Source organism: Ursus americanus, chromosome 18 (assembly GCF_024610735.1).
Source record: "Ursus americanus isolate L20-20 chromosome 18, mUrsAme1.1.p, whole genome shotgun sequence".
Lineage (NCBI taxonomy): Eukaryota > Metazoa > Chordata > Mammalia > Carnivora > Ursidae > Ursus > Ursus americanus.
This window is the reverse complement of record NC_142144.1, coordinates 7,212,982-7,238,174: the sequence shown is the minus strand read 5'-3', so window position 1 is coordinate 7,238,174 and position 25,193 is coordinate 7,212,982. Positions and strand designations below refer to the sequence as shown.

Sequence of the window (25,193 nt, the reverse complement as noted above, 5' to 3'; positions counted from 1 at the left end):
TTGCTAGTATCTAGTTGGTTGATGTGACCAATTTCCTGTACCTGAGCTGCGTACGTCACTGGGGGGACAATCATGCACCAGCCTGGCTCTCGAATGGTATGTGTGTCTCCCTATTTTGTCTTCTTGACCTTCTCCTTGGGAAAACTGTTGTTTTTCGGTCATTCCTTTTCTGGAATTATGTACCAATAACTGACCTGGTTTTAGCAGGAATGGAAAAGTACTGAAGTCTTTTCAAGTGGATGCAGCAGAGTGAACTCTGGGGAAGGTGGCAGGAGACTTGGTGCAATTCACTTTTAGGTTTTGTGGCCTCGGGTGGGTCATTCACCTCCCCTGAGCCTCAGTTTCCCCTCTCCCTGCAAAAACATCAGTATTGGATTCGTCGGGAGCATGGTCGTTTTCAGGGCTCCATAGCAGCGCCTTAGGGCAGAGCTTCCCAGCAGAGGTGTCAGGGCACAGACCCCGTTAGCCGGCAGGGCCTGCAGTGACTGCGGCCCCCAAGGCCAGTTGCTGTTTGCAGTTCCCCCCTTACCTGTATTTTCTGCTCATTGTGACCAGGAATGGGTTGGGAAGCCCTGACTTCAGGATGTTGAGTGGATGGGGCCCAGCCGTAGAGTCAGGGTCGACAAATGGAGGCTTTGTGCAGATTTTCAAAAGGCATGCCTTCCTTCAAGATACTGCTGCCATCTGCAGGAACAGAATTGTGAAGATCTGCGATCGCCTGAGGTGCCCGGGGCCTACTAGAGTTCGCAGCTTACGTTTTGCCCAGCCGTACGTGGGGCCCTAGGGGAACCCTGGGATCCTCTCTCTGCCACGGCCATTTTGCCACGAGTGCTGTATAGATAGATTGTGGTTCTATGTAAGATGATATATGGGAATGTTCCTCCAAAAATGAAATGTGAAAAATCACTGGGCAAAATGATCTCTGAGGTCTATTCCACTTTGAATCTATCTGGGCTCCTCTGTAGAAAACACCTCTCCTGATATGTGAATGTTCTTTCTCCAGACATACTTAACAGTCTTGGAACACGTCACTCGATGCTTAGAATTCCTAATAGGTTCTCAATGGTCAACCAAGAAAGAAGAGCACTGGGGAAGGCAGGTTTTTGATACTCGCTGATAGTGTTGTCTTGAGAGAATGATTGCTGTCCAGTAGGTACACCCCTGATGACTAGCGGCATCAGATTCCTTAAAGTGGAATACTAAGGCCGGCATCCAGTTTTTAAATTCAAGTACTCACTTGCCTGCTTGCTTCCTTTCAAGCCTGACCTCATTTCTCTGGCTGAGGGCCCATATTTTTGTTCTATCATTGTCCTGCATCATTTTAAAGCAAATCTGATGATGAGATGAAAATTCCAACAGAGAAACCCTGCACATCCCTTGGATAGAAGAATAGTTCTGGAGAGTTCCTTCCCCTACTTCTCAAGCTTCCTGTGATGAAAGCAGTGACCTAACTAGGTTTGGCTGTTTTCTGTCTCCGTGCCAGGACAGCCAGGGGAGCTGTAGAGCCTTATTACAGATTCCTTATCAGGCCTAGCCTCTTATTTCCCTTTTCTCTGTCCCACCAAATGAGTTCCTGACACTAGATTTCCTGTGGACCTGCACAAAGCAGGTGAGAGCGGTGGTGAATTAACAGTAACACCCATTATAAGGGAATTTAGGGGTGCCTGACTGGCTCGGTTAGTAGAGCATATCCCTTGATCTCAGGGTTGTGAGTTCAAGCCCCACATTTGGTGTGGAGCCTATGTAAGAGAAAAAAGAAAAAGGAACTTATTCTCTAGTTTATATCTGGGCTCCATTAAAAAAAATACGAATTTAAACATGATGCATCAAGAAACATTTTTCTTTTAGCTTCTTCGGGATGCTTACACTAAGTGTAGTACATGACCCTGAATTAGAACCTATACCAGAAAAAATGATTTTTGTATGTTTGTCTTATAAAGGACATTGGGACAATTGGTAAAACTTGAATAACCCTGTACGTTAGATAATAGTATTACTCGGGATTACTTTCCTGACTTTTATCATTGTACTGTAGTCAAAAAATGAATATCCTTTATTTATTTATTTATTTTTTTAAAGATTCTATTTATTTGGGGGAGAGAGAGAGCATGAGCAGGGCGGAAGGCAGAGGGAGAGGGAGAAGCAGACTCGCTGCTGAGAAAGGATCCCGATGCAGGACTCAATCCCAGGACCCTGGGATGCTTAACCGACTGAGCCACCCAGGTGCCCCAGTTACATGCACTCTTACACGAGCATAGTTCTTAAGCAAATAGACTTGGTACCCATGCTGTTCTGTAACCTGCTGTCACTGAGTAATATCTCAAATATTTCTCAAGTCCATCAGTGTGAAGTATATCACCATTATGGTCTGTTGGATTTATGAATCATAATTAACCATTTTTCAGTTGATGGCTAGTTGTGGGTTTTTTTGTTTTGTTTTTTTACAATATTAGCATTCTTTTTTTTTTTTTTTTTTAAGAGAGGGAAGGGCGGAGGGGCAGAGAGAGCGGGAATCCCAAATAGGCTCTGTGCTCTCACAACCCTGAGATCACCACCCGAGGGGTATCAAGAGTGGGTTGCCTAACCGCTAAACTGACAGAGCCACCCAGGTGCCCCAACATTCTTTTTTTTCTTTTTTCTTTTTAAGGGAGGAAATGTTTACTTACTTATTTCTTTAAATTTTTAAAGTAATCTCTACACCCAAGTCAAACTCATGACCCTGACGGGCGCTCTACCAACTGAGCCAGCAAGGGGCCCCTGCTTTGTTTATTAACTGCGGTAAAATATACATCACTCAAAATTCCCATTTCAGCCATTTGTAAGTATATGGTTCTGTGGCATGAAGTGCATTCCCATTGTTGTACAGCCATCACCATCCATGCCCGGAACTTTTTCCTCTTGCAAAACTGAAACCCTGTCCCAGTTAAACACTCACAGCCCATCCTCCTCTCACCCTAGCCCCTGGCAAGCTCTGCGCTACTTTGTGTCTATAAAGGGGAACTCAAGTGAGTAGAATGGTGCAGTCTTTGTGCTTTTGTGTCTGGTTTATGTCCCTTAGCATAACATTCTCGGGGTTCATCCAGTCACTGTGTTCCTTGCCAGCTCTGACACTGCAAAATGTCATCTGGGAAGAAATACAGTCCGCTTGCCAGGGTAACTTCTCAATCAGCTCCTTTACAGGGAGGAAAAACGTGGAAGGGCTTGGTGCTTGTTAACTGCTGTGCACGTGGAGGGGGAGGGAGGTCGGGAGGGAGAGGAAGATTCTCCAGGGAAAGCCAGTGGGTAATTTTCCTTGGCCGGAACAGGTGAAAACATCCTTATATTTTGTGTATTTCCAATCAGTTGACCTCTTGAACTTGAAAAGGTACTGGGACTACCTGGATGCCTAAATTTAGGGTGCATATCAAACCTTCAGAGAACTGGGGGAATAGAAAAAGCCTGGAATTCAATCCCACCCCCTGCTGTTCCGGAGGACGCAGGGAACTGGGAGTTGATTGCTATACTGTCCTGTGCTTTTTTAGCCCCCCCCCCACAGTTTCTCTCCAAAACAAAGAGGGCCATTATCTGCTTTGTCATCTCTCCCTACACCTAGCAGTGCGCTAGGCATACAGTGAAATTGGTGGGAGGTGAGGTAGGCACACAATAGAACACATGAAGAAAGGCTTTTTCAAAGTCTCCTTTCCAGTGCCACGTGCAGAATGGGGTGGGTGAGTGAGTGGGAGGTGTAGAGGGCCAGAGATAATGGGTTTTGGCCTTGTCTTAGATCAGACAAAGGATCAACAAGTAAGATTTTAGTTTCTGTACCAATACCAAAGCTCTCAAATCTGTTTTGCATCTGGTAAGAGCAACAAAACCCCCATTTCACCAGGAGACTATAGTGATTTAAAAGAAAGATCTTTCCTTTTTACAGCCTGTGCCCAGGCCCTTGAGACCCATTCCTTGCTGGAGCAGGTCTTAGAAATTTTGGAGAGCTATGATTGTGTAAGCCATTTTGTACCCAGAGCTGAATATATGATTAAACATTTTGCTGCTCCCCAGTGCAGAAGAGGCTGTCGACGCCATCAAGTGTTCCAGAAATGCACACCCCAGGGAGGAGTTATCCAGTCCTGTTTTCTCTATATAGAAGATTGCAGGAAATGCCTCTTAGCTCCTACGTTTTTCCTCCAGATTCTACAAAGCTGCTTCTGGGGTGTGGCCATTCCTTTTCTCTGCACTCCCATGGGTTGAGGGAATAGGAGAATTTTTCCTTAGAAAAGGGCAGCTTAGAAACCAGACTGTGGATCCCAGGCACAGGGGAAGGCGGCCAAACTGCAGAGGACCAGGAAGCTCAGGGCTGGGCCTAGGCCCAAGTTCTGGTGCAGTGCCCAGGGCTGCTTGGTAACCAGGAGGCTGAGGCCTTCCGAGCTGCAGAGCTCCTGGTCTGCCTGACTGCACAGGAATGATCTGGGTGTTACTCCCAATGGCTGCGGCCCAGCTGTCGCAGAAGCCGGGGTGGGGGTGGGGTGGGGGGAAAGGGCTTCCCAACGGAGGGCTTTGGGCTACACTACAGAGTTTAGAGCCAGGCCCTTAAACTACTAAGTTTGTAAGGAACAGAAACTCCAGAAATCCCCCCCCCAAGCACTCCAGCATCCACCATTGCAGTGCCTCCCCTTCCTAGAGGAAGGCAGCAGAACATACTATTTAAGAGAAGGTTCTGACTGCTTAGATCCAAATCCTAGACTTCCGTCGTCTTCTTTGCCTTTTTTTTTTTTTTTAATCCTAGGTTTTCTTCTTGATAGCTGCCTAACCTAGGGCAAGAGACCTAGCTTCCATGTCAGAGTGCTCATTTCTAAAATGGGGGAATATACCTATCTTGTAAAATTATTGCACAGATTTGAAAAAAAAAAAAAGTAACACATGAAAATGCTTAGCACAGTTCCTGGTACATAAGGAAAGTTCGATTAATTGTGGGCTGAAGAATTTTAATGTCTTGTTTATATACTACAACTAATGCATCCTATTCCCCGGCGACCTGTCAGAAAGCTTTTGCTATAAGAATATAAGAATTTCACTCTCCAAATCCCAAATGACAGACTTCAACTCCAAATTAGTCTTTATTTTTGGGTATCGGATTTGGCCTTTCCTTACCACCACCTCAAATCTGGAGCCCCAAATCATCCTCGGGTTCAAGACCCCAACCCCCACCAGCGTAGGCTGATTTGGGTCTCGGCCACAGCCATCCCCCGGGGAAAGGGGGCAGGAAGAAGAAAAGCCTAGGAGTGATCTCACCCTTTGGGACTGGGCGTTTTACAGACGTGGGTGCGTAGCATCCCCGGCCAGACTGCGGCGACGGCCCCTGCCCCGCCCTTCGCTGCAGTACTGGAAGGGCTCCCAGGGGCGGAGGGGCGGGGTGGGGTACTGAAGATTCTCTGCAGGGCGGGGAGGGGCAGGATTGGAGGATCCGAGGTGCGGGGAGGGCGGGGCGGCTGCCGCATCTCGGCCCGCCCGGGCGGAGGCAGTGACTCCACTGCACCATCGCCCCCCACCCCTGACGCGCGCCCTCCTTTCCCATCCTCCCGCCTCGCTCTCCCGACTCGGCTCTTCCCCCGCAGTGGCGCTTCGGCTCTTTCCGGGAGCGTTCGGCCCTTTCCGTCACGCGATCGGGAAGGGAGCCGGCGGGAGCTCCGCCCCCTTAGCTCGGCCGGCGCTCGCTCCCGCCCCTCGCGCCGCACCCCGGCGCTTCCCCCGCGCTCGCGCCCGCCCGCCGCCGGAACGCGCGTGGCCGCCTATAAAAGAGGCGAGACGCGCGCGTCGCCGCCACTACCCGCTGCGGAGCGAACGGCGAGGCGGGAGGCCGCGGAGGCGAGTCGGTCCCTCAGCAACCCCCCCCCCCCCCCACAGCCCGGCGCACCCACCGACCTCACCCCGCAGGAGCCGGTGAGAGGGGGAGCAGGGGAGTTTGGGGAGGGAGCGGGGCCCGAGGGTCGTCGACCGCTGGGCGGGGAGCCGCGCAACCCCTGGGGCGGGGCGGGGCCAGCGCGCGGACAGGTGAGCCCGGCCTGCCTCGCCGCTCCCTCCGACGGGCGGGGACCCGGCGGGCGGGCCGCCGCCCGCCGGTGGAGCGTGGGCTGCGGAGGAGCCGCCCGGCCCAGCCTGGGCGCCGGCCGCTGGAATGTCATTGACTGGGCGGAGGGGGGGAGGCGAGGCCGCCGGGTCCGTCCCGCTCCCCCACCCCCAAGCCTGGCTGCCGCCCCACCCTGCCCCATCCGGCTGCGGCAGGTGGGGCAGGGGCCCCTGGCGGGATCGTCACCATCCCCCTTCCTGCGGAGCGCTCCCCCAGCGCCCCTGGTCCCTTGCCTCGGTGAGGAGCGACTTCTGCAGCTCCTCTTCCCCAGTCCCCACAGCAGTACCGGCCCGACCCTTGAGGGAGGCAGAGCCGAGAGCTTAGAGGAAAGGGCTCTTTGACCTTAATTTCATCCAGTGTGGCGATTCTTGGCCTTTCTTTAGATGCAGAAAGGTCTGAGACTGGCCATCTCCTTTTCCTTCCTCGTAATAAACATGTCTTTCCTACCCAGTTGTGATTTGCTTGTAAATAACAGGTAGATGCGGCGCTTCTTTGTATGAGACTCAGATCCATAACTTAATAGCTTACGAGTTATTCCCCTCCCCCCCCGCCCCACCCGAGATGAGACGGCGGTCTTTCGATTCGAGGACATTATATTATTTGTCAAAAATTCTACAGCCACTCCAGTGTTGAATGATAGAGCAGCCTTTTGTTCGAAAGCTAGCCCTGCGAATTTGACAAGGTGCTTCCTAAAGAAAATTGCCTTTAAGAGTCTCTTTGATGCATTGGGACAGAATATTTTAAATAAGGTGCTTGTTAAGGTTAAGGGTTGCATATGTTTTAAATTAAAAGCCTCAATAGCCCAGAAAGCTGGATTGAGATGATTGAATTGCCCCAACACCTTGTCAGATCTCTTTTATATAATAGATTCTAAAATATGTAGGCCCTTTGTTCTGTATTCATCATGGTAGTTTAGAGAAACTCACCATCATGGCTGTTAGGGAAGAATAGAAGAGAGACCATTTGAAGTATTTTAATGTGTGGAGAAATTGCGGAGTCATAGCAATTGGACCTAAGTAAAACAGAATGTATCAAAGATGGAAGGGTGGGGGTGTCTTGCAGCCAGGAAACAGAAAATCTTAAGAATAGCGGTGGGAACACTCAGCTGTATGAAGCTATTGAGCCAAGGTTCCAACTCCTAAACTAGTCTTTTCCCTTTTGTTGCAGCTAATGTCTTAGATTTTCAAAGGTCAAATTGAAGTCAAAGTTTAAAAATGTGCTGTAGGGGAAAAAAAATGTGCTGCAGTCAGGGCCTCTGCAGGAAATTAACAATAAGCCTTTTTTAGTAACTGGGCCAATAATGACTCCAGGGGACCCTCAAAGTGTGTTAGCTGTTATTTAGGGACCTCCACAGAGAGACGAGCCCCAAAAGGAGGATTTGCCCTGTGCTGGACAGGTGTGAAGCACTTCTTAGAGTAATCCATCAGCTGCGTAACATACTCGGATATGCTTTTGGTCTCTGCAGTGGGTTTTGTAGCGATCTAGCAATTGGAGAAATCTGATATGTCACAGGCTCTAATATGAGCTTGTCAAATAATCTGATGAATGGGTTTAGGTGGCGAGAGCTGATTTTTAATACACCTTTCTTTTGGTTCCCTGGGTTAGAATTTGTTCTATTTTTCCCTACCTACCTTCATCCCAAAGGGAGGGGCCGACTGCAGATCCTGTCAGTTGCAGCCCACAGTCCTGTCATTGCTGAACCTGGACGAAGGATAGCGGGCACGAGGCCGGCCTCGTAATCAATCCTCTGTGGGCTATGCGAGGACTCCGCTAGCTATGCGGTCCAGGCTGCCACAGCTGTGGTCAGAGTAGGTAGAAGAATGCATGGCCCTGATGGCAAGTGCTGACACTGGGAATGCCAAGGAGGAGGGAATGCAGAGGGGGAGTGCAGAGCCATCACTTGGGGCCTCGGAGCAGCTGTGCTTGTTACCTCCCTTCCACCTTTTTTGCATATTCCTCTTGTAGGGGTTTTGAACAGGAAACAGTATTTTGTAAAGGAAGTGTACCAGTAAACGAGGCCCAAGTCAGATCTCTATAGCTTGAGTTCTTTCTTGTTTCTCCTGACGTCTTGCTATTCTATTGCTGAATGGAAGGGGATTTAGGTATCGGCCGGCTGATTCCTAAATTTATTGGACTGTGAATCTGGGGAGGGCATGTTTTGTGTTAAAAGCATATTCAGTGTTCTTTATTTGAAAAACGGAGAAACTGAGACCCAAAGGGGGTATAAGCTGTCCAGGGTAGCGCATCTAGATAAATAGGAACTGCTAAGGGACCAGAGAACTTCGGTTCTCTTTCCACATTTTAAATCCCTCGTGGAATTCAGAAGCTCTACAGAAAAAGAAGGGCGCGGGGAGAACACCAGGAATTTGGTTTTTACTTGTATTCATATATTCCTAATGGTCTGTTTTCTTCATTTTGAAAATTATTTTGTTCAGTTTGCCCTTAGAAGCTTGTTATCTTGCTCTTCCCCCTCCCTCTTTAGACTCCACATTCCTCCATCATGTTGTCATCGTTTCGTAAACGCAGAGTCCAGGTATTTGACCCGCATGCAGGAAACGGGTGGCCTTTTCGGGTTTTGCCTGGCTTGCAGTGAAGACACATTTGTGGCAGAGGGTGAATGATCCAAAGAGGGGGGGAGAAAACCCTGCCTGCATGACCTTTCTGTTAAGCCAGTTGGTTAGGGTTGGGGTTTTTCGCTATTGTTTTTTTGGTGTTACATGAATAGAAGTCTTAGTAAATTTATTCTAAAATCTCCAAAGCCTCCTGTTTTTTGCCTTCCTCTTTTTCGGGCATGAATATATTAATTTCTTCTCACCCTACTGGTGTTTGCATGTAGTGTTTGCTGATCTCTTTATTGATGGTTACTTGGTTCTTGAGAACCAAGGGACTAAACAGATTATCTTAGATATTTGGAAAAAATAATCTGAAAATGTGTCGTAAAAGTAGTATTTTTAAATTTGACAAATATCATAAACTTGGGTTTGTTTCCTGTTGCTATCGACTTATTTTTTTCTGCCACAATCCTTGTAATGAAATGGAGCTTGCATTTTCGTGGCTTAAAAAAAGCTCACTATGTATATTTTATTTGTGTACAGGTTTTGAATATTTGCTAAATTGGACCTTTTTCAAAAAGAAAAATGCTTCAAATTAATGTCTTGATATCCCATAAGAAGAAATACAAACTTTGCAAATTTCTAGTGATTATGGGTGATAAATCCAAGGCGGGCCCTTTTATAAATCAGAGTGGTGAATTGGTTGAAACGAGGTTTATAAAAATGGGCCACATTATAACCTTTTCCTGTTTTTTGAATGTCAGTAACGATATTTTGCGCTTAAATACCTCTCATCTGAATTTTACAGGTTAAGAGGTAAGTAGCGGCAAGATAGTATTTGGGAAGCATTCAGAAGTAAGTTTTCTCAACGTTGCTCTGCGTTTCTGGGATTTTGATGCAATGCAGTATGAATCTTTTGCTTTTCAAAGCTAAGTCCCTGCTCCCCTCTGCAGAAACGGGTTAATGAGTCTAAATGAATTTATCAGTCTGAAGGCTGTGACATGCGGGTCCACAGAAGCAAAAATATTTGTTGTTTTTATTCATGGTTACAACTCTTAATTTCTGTATTACTTACCTCTCTGCTTATCATCAGAGCCGCCACGAAAGTCTGCAGCTGAGCTGGTTGGGAGGCCATTTGCTTGCTCTGAGAATCCGTTGGTATAAGGTGTTAATGGGCGCTAAACCAGTTCTTTGGTGGTTTTTTTCTCTGGAGAAGTCCTTCCATGTGTGTGGAGGTAGTTCTCCTGCTTTGCGCGTGTAAAATTTGGTAATAGGTTGGCTTTCTGAGCCAGGGAAAAAAAACCTGCGTGGTCAGTCCTGCACCTCTGAACTCTGACTAAGCAACCAGAGTAAATCTGAGGGATGGTTTTTCTGACCTTTTGCTTTGGGCGATGTGTATGAATTTTTCCATAGAGCCAAATGCCCTGTTTATCCCTTTAGTCCCCTTCCAAATCCCTTTCCTTGCAAAAGGGTGTATCTGGTGAAATTGGAGTTCATTGTGTAGTTTTCCACATGCCTCTCACATCCAGCACGTTCCATGGCGCATTTGTGTCAGTGACTCCTTCATCCTCACTACAAGTGGATTCACTTGTGGGCTTCCACAGGGAAATTGTGCTGAATTCTTCCACTCTCCTAAGGCCTGCGTGAGGGAGTCCTCAACTACTCACTTCAGGTGCCAGGGTCCCGGAGTTGGATGTCTGACCTTTGGTCTGAGAACGATTGCTATCCGCAGTCTTTTCTGTTGCCTAATGCGGAGTCTTATGTCCTGTCTCTCCCACCTTCCAGAGATGGATCCCTTCGCACAGCAGGGCAGCTAGCTTCCGTAGGTGAGGCCAAGGCATTTCAAAATGCCCTCAATACCAAGAACTGGCTCAGACAGCTGTCTCTGGGCATTTGCAAGAAGACAGTTATTAATTAGTGTCTAGGCTCTTCTGTAGGAATCCATTTTCCGTTGATAATATGTGTGAATTTGTGTCAGATACAAGGAGTCCTTCTCAGGTGTGTTGTATCTTTGGATTAAACTAGAACTTTCTACCCGAGGTTCACATCTTTAGACTCCCGTCTTTCTTCCCAGAGATCTGGCAGTATTGTAAGAACGCTGACAAGGTCTTTTTATTTATTACAATAGAGGACATAGTTGTAATTCCTGTTTTATCCCCCGAGATCAATTCATGTTACTTGCTGAATGATGCAGCTAACATTTTGACTGCTGCATTGCACCATTTATAAATAGCCTGCATCTTCAGTCTTCTTGAAAAATATTCGTAAAAATACGACCCTTTTCTTCAGTTACCTTCAATGGGAAGCTGTCCTTAAACATACAGAGAATATATTTAGCACTTCATTTCCCCTCCTTTATTCTCCGTGGACAGACAGAGACCTGATTGGCAAAATCAGAGTTGACGGGCTCCTTTGAGATAAACAGTCGACTGCAATCCTAGGAATCAATTCCTAGTTCCTCTGTGGGTTTTTAGGCAGTTAGTGAAATAGATCGATAGGCTAGTGTGGTTGGAGATTGTTTTTTAATGGCACATTTCCCAAAGTCTTCCTTTCTAGCTCTCAAAAGGCGTTAATCCCATTAAGGCTGGGAACAGCCTGGAACATTCTCTGTGCAGCCTGCCTTATCAGTCAGCTGCATATTTCAGGGCAGGGGTGGAGATCTTGCAGCCTCAGTCCTGGGGGGAATGTTGCGCACCCAGGCAGAGTCTGAGAAATTCCACCAGCTCCCTCACGTAGCCTTGGGTGGGAGGCTAGCACATCTTCCGGTGGCAGAAGTTCTTGGTGATACGAACATTTTCCCTATTTTTAATATAATCAATGGAAATGACCCGTTTCGGAGCAAAGAAACTGGAGCCTCTATAGATAAATTTAGAGACAGCTCCCTATCAGGTTAAGGGGTGGGGAATTCTTATTAACCCATCCTCTTAGGCTCCTGTAACCATGCAAATGAGGTTCCTGAATGGCCACAGCAGTGGGAGAGCTTTGATGACTTTCAGATGCCCAGGGACAGCCAGTGGTGGCTTGGCAGAGCTCCCACCTACTGACGTCAGCTGATCTGCAGGAAAGAAAAGTCCATTATTGCCTGACCAAAGCACTTGGTATAGAATTGACTTGTTCTACTTCACTGGGGTGACAAAGAGGGCCTTTTAGGTTGGTTAATTTCAGCAGGGCCTCGCTGGACTGTCTCCCTGGATTGGTAGGGTCAAACCCACGAGCAGGACCCAAGCAGGGGGACTTGCTAAGGCGGTGCCCTTGCCGCATTATGTTGGGGATTCTTGGCTTCGTCATGAAGGGCCTGCCCGCGCCCCCCCACCCCCCGTGTGATTTCTTAGAAATTTCCATAGCAGCTAAAGGATTTTAGAAATGCAGGGAATCCTGTGTATGAAGAGGCAGAACGGATGCCCTAGGCATTAGTCTAAGGACTCCGACATCTTGCAGGATCATGTGCGCTGAGGCGGTTTCATACGGAACTAGACCTTCCTTGGCAAATTTCCTTGCCAGAAAATTTTGTGAGCGAGCAAATTAGACACAATTTCCTGCTGTTTTTTCATCTTCAACGGTTTCCCAAGGGTTAAGAACAAAGGAGGTATATAATTTCTTAACCCTGATTGTTTACTAATTTAAGACTCAGTCTTATAAAAACAAAATCAATTTTTATTTCTTGATTAAGTTTTTAAGTCATCTCTGCCCCCAGTGTGGGCCTCAAACTCACGACCCTGAGAGTCGCATGCTGCACCAGCTGAGCCAGGCACCCGGTTTTTATTTTTTGAATAATTAATATATCCGCCTCCCCCTTTCTTCCCTCCAAAGTGGTGATGGGAAAGATAAGAGGTAGTGAATGAGTAAGCAAACAGCCATCAATAAAGAGTACGCCAGCTGCCGTCATGTGCGGAATCATGGGTTCTGGCATCCTAGTCTGGGACCCAGAGGATCCCAGCTCACCCCAGGTAGGCTCTGCGACTCGGTTAGTAGATTACCTTGTGTCCTCTGCCTACTTAGTAATGAAGTGACAGCATTGTCTCTGTTTCCAAGGTCAGAATGTAATTGACTCTACTGTGTGCTGGGTTCTACGGTCAGAGAGGAAGAGGAAGATAAGGTCTTTTTTATATAGTCTCTTAGGAACTCTTCATTTACTAAAGAATTTCAAAAACGGCAGGGAGGAAACCTGGCAGAATGCATTGGAGCTCTGAAGTGGAGCGTGGGGGGGGCTGAAGACTTCTGAGTTAGGACTGCAGAGAGGACAAGGTAGTTGCTTTAGACTTGGAGGGGTTTGTATGGTATTCAGTGGTGGAGCTGGGAATGGGAGAGAACATTCCTGCCCAAGGGGACTTTCTGAGCTGGGAAATGGGCCCTGCCAGGGCCTGTAGCTTGGCGTTGGTGTGGGAGTTTGATAAGAGATATGGCAGGAGCAGACAGTGAGGTGAGTGAAGTCACATTTATATTCTAGTAAATGTGGCTGGTGGTGGTAGTGATCCTTGTCAAGATCCCTGCCAGAAGTCAGCCTTCACCCAAAGAGGCTGAGATTCTTAGGGCAGCAGCGTGAGCCAGAACTGCCCTGTTGTAATGAAGTGTTGTTATAGAAACTCCACTCCACTGTGAACAGATGTTTACTTTAAAATATATATATATATATATATATATATACATATTTATTTATTTATTTATTTGAGGGAGGGAGGGAGCGGGGGGGAGGGGCAAAGGGAGGGAAGAGGGAGAATCTCAAGCAGACTCCTTGCGGAGCGCAGAGCCTGACTCGGGGACTCAGTCCCATGACCCTGAGATCATGACGTGAGCCAAAACCAAGAGTTGGGACACTTAACCGACTGAGACACCCAGGCGCCCCCAGACCTTTAATTTTTTAAATGTTATTTAAGGTTACCCTCAGTTTTTGGTTTTAAGGATAGAAGATACTTTTTCCAGACACAGCTGTCTCTTGATCACAGAACTACCTTCTTGAGCTCTGTTTCACCAAGGGCCCACCCTCCCGGAATGAAAAGGCCAACTCATTTCTCAAAATGTACTGCCATGTGCTCAGGCCAAAATTGGTAATTCCCATTTGTTCAGTAGGTTGAAACCTAGTTGGAGAGCTGCATTCTCCATTTGCTGTTCTTGTCACAAATCTGGCTTTTACCTGGGTGGAATTCCAGTTTGACAATATGGAAAATGTAACTTGGGTGGGTGATGGAGCTCTGTCCCCGCCTTTTACAGATGAATTCAGATCTGCGTAGCAGCTACCGCACTCAGCATATACTTGCTTATTTGTCAACACACATTTCTTAATGGCCCGGGTATGCCAGAAATCGGGGATACAAAGATGGGGTTGCTCAGTCTCATTATACCCTTGGAGGTATATACAAGTGCTTTGTAAATCTGCAGAAAAGTGTGATTAAATCTGAGATGGAGGGAAGGAAGGAACATGGATTACAGCTTGGGAAGGAGGCAAGATCATACAGCTTACTCCTCTCAGCTGGGCACTGAGGTATAAATAGGAGTTGTCTAGGCAGAGGAGAGGTAGAACATTCTACACACGGGAGCCTGGGCAAATAGCTTAGAGTCGTTTTGTTGCTGTTTTTAAAGATTTTATTTATTTGTTGAGGGGTAGAGAGAGCGAGTGCACACACAAGCAAGGGGAGCGGGAGCAGCAGGCAGAGGGAGAAGCAGGCTCCTGGCTGAGCAAGGAGCCCGACATGGGACTCGATCCCAGAACCCTGGGATCACGACCTGAGCTGAAGGCAGACACTTAACCCACCCGGCGTCCCTAGCTTGGAGTCTTCAAAGAGAATTCTGTATTTGGAGGAGAAAGAATATTTCAATATTCCTAGAGGGTAGGGGACATGGGTGAGAGATGATACCAGTCACATGTGTTGGGCCAGATCACAAGGTCCTGCTAAAGAGCTGGATCCTTTGCTCCCTCAGAAGGGAGCCATAAAAGGTCTTAAAGCACAGGAGCAATGTGGCCAAGAACATGTTTCTTTTTATAGTAAAATCAATCAGACTTTGTGGGGAAACAATAATACAACAAAAATAAGTGGTCAGTACTTGGAGAATAATTTGGAAGGAATGGTGGTAGGGCTATCACCTCGTGTCCTCTCCATGAGGAAGGTGGTGGCTTCTAGAAAGGTAGTCCTCAGAGTTGATCAGGTGCAGAGGATGCTTTCTTGCTGCCTCTTGAAGCTGCTTTAATCCCGAAAGACTTACAAACTGTGACCTCACCTGGATCCCACCAATGCTGTTTACCTCCCAGCTGGATGCTGGGGGCACTCTCGAGATTTCCCTGCCTGGTCCTTAGCCTGCTGATCCTCTCCTGTGAGCTTGACCAGGTGAACAAGAAGGGCTCTCAAATGTCTCCTGGGTGACAGGGTTTTTATACCGTGTATAAATTATGGGATAATATCCAGAGAGTCTAGAAAACTTACCTCTTCTGCTTTCCTACCAAATTTATGAATCTTCTGTAGAATGTAATTTGACATTTGGAAGGGTCCTAAAAATTTCACCTGCAATTTTTAGCCATTGTAGGAAACCGAGGCACAGGAAAGTGGCCCGTGCAAGGTCATGTGTACTCACACATTTAGGGGCTCTTCGTCGTCAGTCTGCACCTCTTTCCAGTGTGCTCCGTAGGTTAGAGGAGTCAGCCTCACTCCTGATGAGTGTGGGTACCATCTTCTGGGTTTTGCCCAACATCAATAGGTCACATTTTCTTTTTGACGTGAAAATTTGGTGGAAATGTCCAGAAATCTGCGGATTTCAAGTTGGGGCCCACGGAGTGCTGAGGGGAGTGCTGCCTCCTCCGTCAGCCTGCGGTTGTGGCGAACTTGAGAATTAGGCTCAATTACGCTGAACAGTCCGCCGTCCACAGTAGGAGGTGGGCGGGAAGCAGGGCAGACCTTGCACCACACCTTCTCGTCCTTGGGTTTAGATTTCTCATTTGTAGTATTACATCAGATTCAGCTTTCGATGCACGACTACCTGTTTACTGTTTAATAATCGCTGCTGATCTTTTTTATGTAAAGCATCCATTACTTTAAAATTTATGGAATGCATGTATTTGTGACATAAACCTGAATTTTTTCTAAACTGAAGTGTAGTCGACATACCATTTTTATTAGTTTCAGGTGTACAACTCACCAAACTTTTTTTTTTTTTTAATTGCACTGTGATTTTTCTTTCGTGCACGTTCACGGGAAACACAGCCCGTTGGCGCAGGCGCTCTGGTAGCCTGAGGAAGACTTGTAGGATTGATGTTGCCCAGTAACTGGCAACTCAGGGGCTCTGACAAGGTCAGTTCTTACTGCTGTTAAGGACTCTGTTATTTGTAATCATCCCCTTTTCTTCTGAGGGGCTGAGATAACGGGCTGAGATCTGGAAAGATAGAAAAACTGATTTAAGTAAAAGTAAATTCTTTCTAATCTCCACACAATGGAATGCAGAGACCAGGTGAAAGGACTTCTTCTTTTTTTTTTTTTTTTAAATTTTATTTATTTATTTGACAGAGATAGAGACAGCCAGCGAGAGAGGGAACACAAGCAGGGGGAGTGGGAGAGGAAGAAGCAGGCTCCCAGCAGAGGAGCCCGATGTGGGGCTCGATCCCATAACGCTGGGATCACGCCCTGAGCCGAAGGCAGACTCCCAACCGCTGTGCCACCCAGGCGCCCCAAGGTGAAAGGACTTCTGAATGGATTTTTCAGTAATTCTTTGAGTACCAGTTTGGCATTTCCTTTGACTCCGTAAAGCCTGCGTAGACTTGCTGGTAAACTCTAGTTCTCCCGGTTTCGCTGGGTTTCGCTGTGGTGTTGGTTCGGCGTCCTCTGAGGGACCCACGCAGGCAGGTGTCGCAGCGAGCGGATGGCTATTTTTCACAAAGGAATGGGATCAAGGCTCATTGTTCTGTCCTGAGAAGGGACTGCCTTCTTTCATTTGTCCGCCAGGGCTGTGTGCTAATTCTTTCCTTCAGAGAGGCTGATTCCATGGAGTCCGCTTTGGTCTCGTGCTCATTTCAGGGCATTCTGTCTTTTCAGAAAATGGACCCCAGTGGGGTCAAAGTGCTGGAAACAGCAGAGGACATCCAGGAGAGGCGGCAGCAGGTCCTAGACAGATACCACCGCTTCAAGGAGCTCTCAACCCTTCGGCGCCAGAAGCTTGAAGACTCCTATCGATTCCAGTTTTTCCAGAGAGATGCTGAGGAGCTGGAGAAATGGATTCAGGAGAAACTACAGATCGCATCCGATGAGAACTACAAAGACCCAACCAACTTGCAGGTGCGTCTCATCTCCCCGAGGTTCCTGCCAGAACTCAGGAGCTCAAATGTTTTTGCCCCCAAATCACACAAAGTCATTTAGTTATGACCTTGAGCAAGAAGAATGTAGATCAGACATAAGGCAGGACCGACTCCCTCTTCTGAGAAGCCCTTGGTGTGTGCATCATACTATACTTACTAAGGATGTGTGTGAAATCTTGCAGGTATTTTTTCTGAGTGCTTCAAGCTGATGGTTCTCAAACCTCTGCCTTGCCACCATCGGTGGTCCTTCGGCATGTTCCGGGGCGGGGGAGGGTCTGGGTTGGGCTCTTGGAATATGAGTTTTCGAGAAAGGCACGCCAGCAGTGTTGCTGGTGGAAATTTATAGTTAGGCTTCTCTTGAAGCAACTCACTGGTAAGTCTTACCAAAAGCAAGCCTTTAAAAATCGTTGAATTGTAACTGAAGTTAATTTTGTGGTATAATTTATGCCTCGGTAAAGTTTTTCTTAAAAAAGGACAAAGCCTTTCTTCTCATTGATTTTGGTGAAAGACTTTTTTTTAGCAAGTGGAACACATGGTTCTCTTACTATACCAGAGTCGTCCGAGAAAAAAGTGTCACATAATGAGTGAATGTGGATGGGTTATTATCCCAGAATAAATTGTACATGCTAAGAAAATTGTTGGTGTGGCTCCGTATTTCCAGAGGGGATTGGATGTCCACATAAAAGCTAATTTCCCAGTAGTAAAGTTAGACAGTGCAACGGTGGTGGTCCTCAGTGGCCAAGCTTCCAGAAGCCAGTGTAGATGGCGGTCAGAGTATTTGAGTAATTGAGCAGGGGTGGGGTTGGGTGGGATGCTGAATGTCCCCAATTAGAGGGAACGGGATTCAAGAGGGGAGAAATCACAGGACCTGAGGGAGGCGCGGAATGGTGAATGCCTGGCGGTTGCAGCTATGACTCACTTCCTGGTCCACCAACAGGGCAAGCTCCAGAAGCATCAGGCCTTCGAAGCTGAAGTGCAGGCCAACTCAGGAGCCATTGTTAAACTGGATGAAACTGGAAACCTGATGATCTCAGAAGGGCATTTTGCATCTGAAACCATAAGGGTGAGTAGGAGTAGTGCCTGGTACCGGAGGCCATCTGGTCTGGTACGGGTGGCCGACTGGTTGATGGAGGAATGTGGATTAAATGCCAATTAGGATTTCTAAAAAAGACTTTGCTCGCTTTTTTTTTGAGATTTGATTTTAGAGCGAGAGAGGAGGGTGGGGGGGGGCAGAGGGAGAGAGAGCATCTCAAGCAGATTCCCCACCAAGTGCAGAGCCCGATGTAGGGCTCAATCCCACGAACCATGAGATCATGACCTGAGCCAAAATCACTAGTCAGCCGCTTAACCAACTGAGCCACCCAGACACCCCACTTTTCTAGCCTTTTAAGAGAATTTGTGAAATCTTCTAAAGGAGTTACCCGCATCTTGTCTTTGTAATATGATGATTCAGTATGAATATAAACAAGTATGTGTCTGCTCAGTGGGGAAATTAATATTCTTTTTGTAAAACAAATTAGAGTGTGATTATACTTTAAAGAAGATTACATAAATGAAACCTAAATTTATAGATGGTAATTTGAGGGGAGAGCATATTAGTGAAATTGGTGAATTTGGGGATCAGGACACAAAGATCAATAGGAGTGATCTCAGGCACTGTAAGGTTCTCTGTTGAAAACTCGAGGTCTGGATCTTGGTGGCTTGCCCTAGGAGGTGTTTTGCTGAGGTCGAGTCTCCAAGCCAGTGAAGGGTCCAGCTGTGAGCAGTAACTTGTGGCACCTGTTGTTGGTCGGTGACCATAGTGATGGATACAGCCAGCTTTGAAGCAGACGTCCTTACATTCTTTGATTTGGCTTGTTTGGTGCCATTTCGCTGATGATGGATCTTTCTCTGCTTTAACATTTCCAGTACCAAGATAATTAAGGGAAAGCAAACCTCTTTAGGATGAAGTATGTACACTTAGTTTCTCGTAACCGGATGCTCTTACCTGTTTCTGCTGTACCTCATTCCTATCTGTGTGTCTTGTTCTTTGTCATCCAAAGTCACGTTCCTTTGAGGGACTGGCCTTTTCTGTCCCTTACCAGTCAAGGCAATTGTGGAGAGTTAGATGAAAGCTGCATTCATAAGCCCCAGCTAGAAACGTCCCCACCCCCTGCTGTTCCCTGACACCCTTGTGGGGCTTTCGTCCCCGTAGGATCTGGTCTAGTGGTTTTCAACAATAAATACTTGTTGTCTCTCTTTTGCACTAATACACTCTGCAGTCTCATTTTTGAAGACTTGTAATCAGCCCTAAGCTTATTATTAATAATTAACCATTACTAGTAATGATTGTGAGTTGGAAATAAGGGTAAATTCTGAATGCCATATGACCAGCTATTTAATTACGTTCCACGCATTTGGGTAATGTAACATGTATCTCTGCAATTAAATATGTACCATGTGTCTCTGCAATTAAATATAAATATCTTTCTGCTCATTTTCCCGCTGTTCTATATATAGCCTTAAAGTAAATGAAAGCAGCATGCCTTATTATTTGCTTGATAGAAGTTGTTTTCCCAGAGTGCATGGCGCTGTGGTAGTATTATAACCGGGCTACAGATGGGGAACAAGAGAAACAGATCAGGTGTTTGACTTTAGTGATTAAGCTGGAGAAGAAGAGACCCAACACTCACTTCATTCGGCTCTGTTAGTACTGGAGATCTTATCAAAGCAACATTTAAAAGTACTGTCAGCCACTGTCTGTAGAGTAGCTATTTATGTGCAGACACTTAGCCACTGTGACACAGGTAGTCTCTGATCTTCACTAGAAGCTCGCTAGGGACCCCTCATCCCCATAGTATGGAAGGGAAGAAACCAAAGCTCAGAGAAGTTTGAGTAACTTCTCCAAATCCCACAGTTAGTAGATGGCAATTGGAATTCCAGTCCACGTCACTCTTTGCTGACAATTATTAGCTGTATTTTTCCAAGCTACATGTCATTCCTGTCGGCTTTCCTTACCTTCCCGGCCGGCTGCTTCTCTGAAAGCTCCTGCTGGGTGCTCATGCCCCTATTGAGAAATCTACCTGAGTCAGAACCAGGACTTTGTCTCCACCCTGTCAGCTTTCGGTACGTTTCCCAAGTGCACTGGCCTGCCTGCTCCCTCACGCTCTCGAGCAGCAGAGCGCTTGGGAAACTGGACACTCTAACCTGCAGCGTTTACGAGATCAGATGCACCAGGAATGGGAGGGTTGTTCCAATACTGGAGTGGGCTTTGCCCTCGTTCTTTACCTGCGGGTGTGAAAATGAACTTTGTGGGAGACTGACCATGGACTCGAGGGTGGGGTTTTTTGTGACCCTTTGGTGGTCTCGTTTTTAATTTGAACAAAGGGCTTTCGTTTAATCGTTATTGTCATGCTCACAGTTCCCATTGTGATCCTGGCTTGGTGCTTTATCTGGCCCCATAACTCAGTAACAGCGTTCAGCAGGCAGGTTAACATGGGGCCAGGGGGGTGGAAGGTGAAGGTTGCTTCTATGTCCTGGATAACCTGTCTGTTGCCGGTTTAGACTTTCACACCGTACCGGACGGCGTGGCGTCCCATAGTCACCGCCACCCACATCGGGTCCCACATCCGAGTAGGTGGAGTATTGAGCTGCTGCTGCTTGCCTTTCCTTTCCCCCTGCCTTGGAGTGCCTTTCACTTTCTTCCCATGGGCAGGCTGCTTTGCAACCTGCAGTGCTGGAAGTGAATTGTGTGAGCATTTATTTCCCCCTGCTGTTTCTGCTTTCAAGTGAAACATACACCCTTGTTTCTAAGAGGATCCACCTCATGTTGGCTGTCCCTTGGCTTTCAAGTTTTCAGCTGGCTGGGAGGGGCGTCTCAACCATGGGTGGATCCCAGACTTCTTTTCTGTGAGTGTTTCAGCCTTGTCGTGTGTTTTACTTTGGTCTGCCAGTGTTACATGAAAACTCCCAGTATCTTGGGTAGGCATAGGCAACACACTGAGATTGGATTAGAGACCAGAAAGCATCCCGCAAGCTTGAATCGATGATCGGTTCCCCTCAGTTGTGGACAGGTCCTTACTAGGACTGTGCCATGGGAACCTAAAGATTCTGGGAAGTGAGTATGTTTGGTCCTGGGGCTGCCACCTGGGTGAAGTTGGAAATAAACCCAACCTGAGGTATATTGAACCACAAACTATCTTTTCATAGAAATTCCAAAACTTTTTTTGCCAAGAATCCTTTTCAATCGCTGATTATGTTTCAGGACCCCATCTCTTCTACTTTTATTTTATTTTTTTATTTAAAGATGTTATTTATTCATGAAAGACAGAGAGAGAGAGGCAGAGGGAGAAGCAGGCTCCCCCTTGAGAAGGGAGCCCCATGTGGGACTCGATCCCAGGGCCCCAGGCTCACGACCGGAGCCTAAGGCAGATGCTTAACCGACTGAGCCACCCAGGGGCCCTTTTCTACTTTTATATGAAGGTGTTCCTATTGACTTGGGCCCCATCGTCATTTCTTTGCATTCACGATGCCCATAGGATCTCTTGTTTTATTGTTTCCCTCCATGAATTCAGAACACACCCTTCAGGAATTTCTGCTCAGTTTCCATGTCGGTTCCTCCTCTCTCCTTCCCTAGTAGTCTAAGGACCCAGGAATCCCACTTAATGATTCAATTACTAAGCACATTAATTATAAATAATATAATATTGATAATAGTCGAATATAATTCCCCTAAAGTGAACTAGAAAAAAATCCACCTGCGAAAGGTCAGTTATTTTGTTCTCTAAGACCCACCGAACTACGGTGAGGTGTCTGCTGTTTCCTATTCTCAGACTTGTGGTTTCCTCTCCAGTTCGGGATTATCTTTAAAAAGACTTGTTCTGAGTTCTCACTTGTGGGGTTTCTGACGAGTGGGAAGTCTGTGGAGGAGCCGGATCCCGTAGAAACGGCTGTGATCTCTGGGGCTGACTTTTAACCTGCAGACGCGTTTGATGGAGCTGCACCGCCAGTGGGAGCTGCTTTTGGAGAAGATGCGGGAGAAGGGAGTCAAACTGCTGCAGGCCCAGAAGCTGGTGCAGTATCTGCGAGAGTGTGAGGACGTGATGGACTGGATCAATGACAAGGTGTGTGTCCGGGGGAGGGGTGGGGGGGAAGGCTGGCGGAGTACGCCGTAGTGAGAGCGAGGGAAGGGCCCCCGGCAGCCGCGAGCCTGTGAGCGCAGCGGAAGGCGCACAGTGGGATTGCTCCGGCTCCGGCTGCTCTTCGGGGGTGCTCTCCTAGAACTCCGAAACCCGGAGTCTCACACCGGCACGCCCGGAGCTCAGCCTTTGAAGGAGGAGGGGAGCTAAGATCACATGGGACACAGGATCCACTAGCATCCACTAAAGTTAACGTGGCCCATCCCGGTGGGCCTCGTTCCCGCTGCGTTTCTGGGAGCCATGGTTTCCACGTGTTGGTTGGTGACTCTGGCTCTGTTATGGTCCCCGAATAGGAAGCGATCGTGACTTCTGAGGAGCTGGGCCAGGACCTGGAGCATGTGGAGGTTTTACAGAAGAAATTTGAAGAGTTTCAAACAGATATGGCTGCCCATGAAGAAAGAGTTAATGAAGTGAACCAGTTTGCTGCCAAGCTCATTCAGGTGGGTGGCAGTGTGCTGTGTGCTTCTTCCTACATCATCGTATGAACTGGTGTTTTCGGAAGAAAATTCTGATGATCGGTTCCCTAGTTTCTGAGTGAGCAGTGTTTGGTAAGCATGCCTAAGAGTTTTGCTTTAGCTTTAAGGCAGCAGGCTGGTCACTCCGAAGGTGGAAGCTGCTCTCCAGCTTGTGGCCACGGGCAGGAAGGGCAGAGTTCATCTCGTCTGCTTCCTCCACCCACTTGCGGGCAGGGCGTGGCCATGCTTTTACTGGGTTCTGCAGCTGGGCGTCGGGTTCCCAGATGAGGGTGTGGTGGCGAATGCTTCTTCGGGTTGGCAGGCAGCCACTGACGCCGGACTGCTCTCTCGGGAGCCTGGGGAACCTTGTAATGAATGGGCTCTCCACTAGCGGCTCGGAGCCAGTAAGGGGATGGTGTACCCTCTCCCCATTGCCGACGCACCCGGTCCCCGTAAGCTGCTGCTTTATCCTCAGCCGCCTCTACAGGGCTCAGAGCGCTCCCCACATGTCCAGCGGCAGGAACTAGAGTTTTTGCTTTCCGGGAAATTTGATTTTGGGGGTCTAAATCGTAAATTTTTGGATCTGCTTCGGGGCTGATACTTGTTCCGTTTCTGGCCAGTGATAAAAGAAGAGCCAGCATTCCTTAGAAATACCTCACCTTCCACAGTGAGCCCCCACCCCCTGCCCCAGGATCTTGGGGCATCCCGAGGTTATGCTGAGGAGAGCAGTCAGGCCAAGCCTGAGATCTCGCAGATGGGTCCCAGAACGCTGAAATGCTTCATTTGTTACTTTACGTGTTATTTTTATTAAAACAAAAACCAGGGGCGCCTGGGTGGTACAGCGGTTAAGCGCCTGCCTTCGGCTCAGGGCGTGATCCCGGCGTTCAGGGATCGAGCCCCACATCAGGCTCCTCCGCTATGAGCCTGCTTCTTCCTCTCCCACTCCCTCTGCTTGTGTTCCCTCTCTCGCTGGCTGTCTCTATCTCTGTCAAATAAATAAATAAAATCTTTAAAAAAATAAAAAATAAAACAAAAACCAAAATGTGGTTGGTGGGGAAGGATACTTGTAAACAAAGAGCTCCAGTCTGAAGTGAGGAGCAGACCCTGAAGATCATGTCTATGGGCGGAAATGCTCGATAGGCTCATGAATGTTTGAAATAACAGATTTCCCAGCGCTTGGGACCGACGCGGGTGCATTGGTGACGCTCCCACACAGTTGCCCCGGAAGTGTTGTTAAAACATAAAGGTTTTGGGTACTGATACCCGCCGCTGCTTTATGGCCTCACCATCTACTCCAGGGGATAGATAATGACTCTCCCCTTTTTGTGTAAGAGGAAATGGAAGCTAGCTTTAGTTATTTGAGAGAGAGAGAGCAAGGGCGGAGGGAGGATGAGGGGAAGAGGGAGAGAGAGAATCTTAAGCAGACTCCACATACAGCGTGGAGCCTGACGTGGGGCTCGATCTCAGCACTCCCAGATCACAACCTGAGCGGAAATCAAGAGTCAGACACTTAACCCACTGAGCCACCCAGGCATCCTAGAAGCTAGTTTTAAACAAGCTTGGCTTCATTTCACACACAAAACCAGTATTTGTTCAGAAAGATGAAGGTTTGCTGCGGCAGAGCCTTGGAGGAGGCAGGGGCTCAGGACCCAAGGCGGCCTCTCTTCCTCACGTAGGAGCAGCACCCCGAGGAGGACACCATCAAGACCAAGCAGGACGAAGTGAACGCGGCCTGGCAGCGGCTGAAGGGACTGGCCCTGCAGAGACAGGGGAAGCTCTTTGGGGCGGCCGAGGTGCAGCGTTTCAACAGGTACCGAGCCAGAGCGGGCTGCCGGGCGGGGGCACGTGCCAGGAAGACGCGGGAGCCGCCCGGGGCCGGGCCCGCTGCGGCGCCCCCAGCTCTAGACAGTTGCCGTAAGTGGCTGCCTGGCTGTCTCCGTCCCGTAGGGACGTGGACGAGACTATCAGCTGGATTAAGGAAAAGGAGCAGTTAATGGCCTCTGACGATTTTGGCCGCGACCTGGCAAGCGTTCAGGCTCTGCTGCGGAAGCACGAGGGTTTGGAGAGAGATCTCGCTGCTTTGGAGGACAAGGTGGGTTTGGGAACCAGCCGCTTCCATCCTAAGTTAGCAGGGGGCACGAGCACGGTCTGACTGAGGGCGTTTCCAGGTCAAAGCCCTGTGTGCCGAGGCCGACCGCCTGCAGCAGTCCCACCCTCTGAGCGCCGCGCAGATCCAGGTGAAGCGAGAGGAGCTCATTGCCAACTGGGAGCAGATCCGGACTCTGGCGGCCGAGAGACACGCCCGCCTCAACGACTCCTACAGGTGGGAATCCTCTCCCGAGGCTCAGCGGACCGTGCCGTTGGACCTCTCTTAGAGAAGCGGGGAGGCGGGCTTTGGGGTCTCTTGTGCATACTGACAGCGCTGCCGTGCACCTGCCGGGTTCCCGTACTAAGAAGGTGCAGGTGGCTCTTTCCTACTTATGTCATATTTGTTTGGAGACGGGCCACTTTGTGTGTGTGTGTACATCGTATTTATGACTTTATGAATATCCTTCCATCCTGTATTGCTGCGTTATGACCAGGAGAAGTAGAAATCTTTTCTTAGCGATCAGAGCCCCAGTGGAATATACC

The 25,193-nt window shown here is 48.1% G+C and overlaps 1 protein-coding gene across 13 annotated transcripts in view; it reads left to right on the top strand.

Annotated features, from left to right (window-relative positions):
- Positions 1-5,794: 5,794 nt before the first annotated feature.
- Positions 5,795-25,193, top strand: part of SPTAN1 (spectrin alpha, non-erythrocytic 1) — a 59,662-nt gene continuing 40,263 nt past the window's right edge. For 9 of the 13 annotated variants that reach the window (XM_087869304.1, XM_087869310.1, XM_087869308.1 and 6 more), the window contains exons 1-8: positions 5,795-5,916; positions 16,671-16,910; positions 17,868-17,993; positions 21,892-22,032; positions 22,401-22,547; positions 24,239-24,372; positions 24,510-24,654; positions 24,731-24,885. In XM_087869304.1, coding sequence (XP_087725430.1) covers positions 16,674-16,910; positions 17,868-17,993; positions 21,892-22,032; positions 22,401-22,547; positions 24,239-24,372; positions 24,510-24,654; positions 24,731-24,885 — 1,085 coding nt within the window. In that variant the 5' untranslated portion in view covers positions 5,795-5,916; positions 16,671-16,673. The remainder of the gene's footprint in view (positions 5,917-16,670; positions 16,911-17,867; positions 17,994-21,891; positions 22,033-22,400; positions 22,548-24,238; positions 24,373-24,509; positions 24,655-24,730; positions 24,886-25,193) is intronic. The other 4 variants (XM_087869311.1, XM_087869309.1, XM_087869307.1 and 1 more) reach the window with 1 other exon arrangement.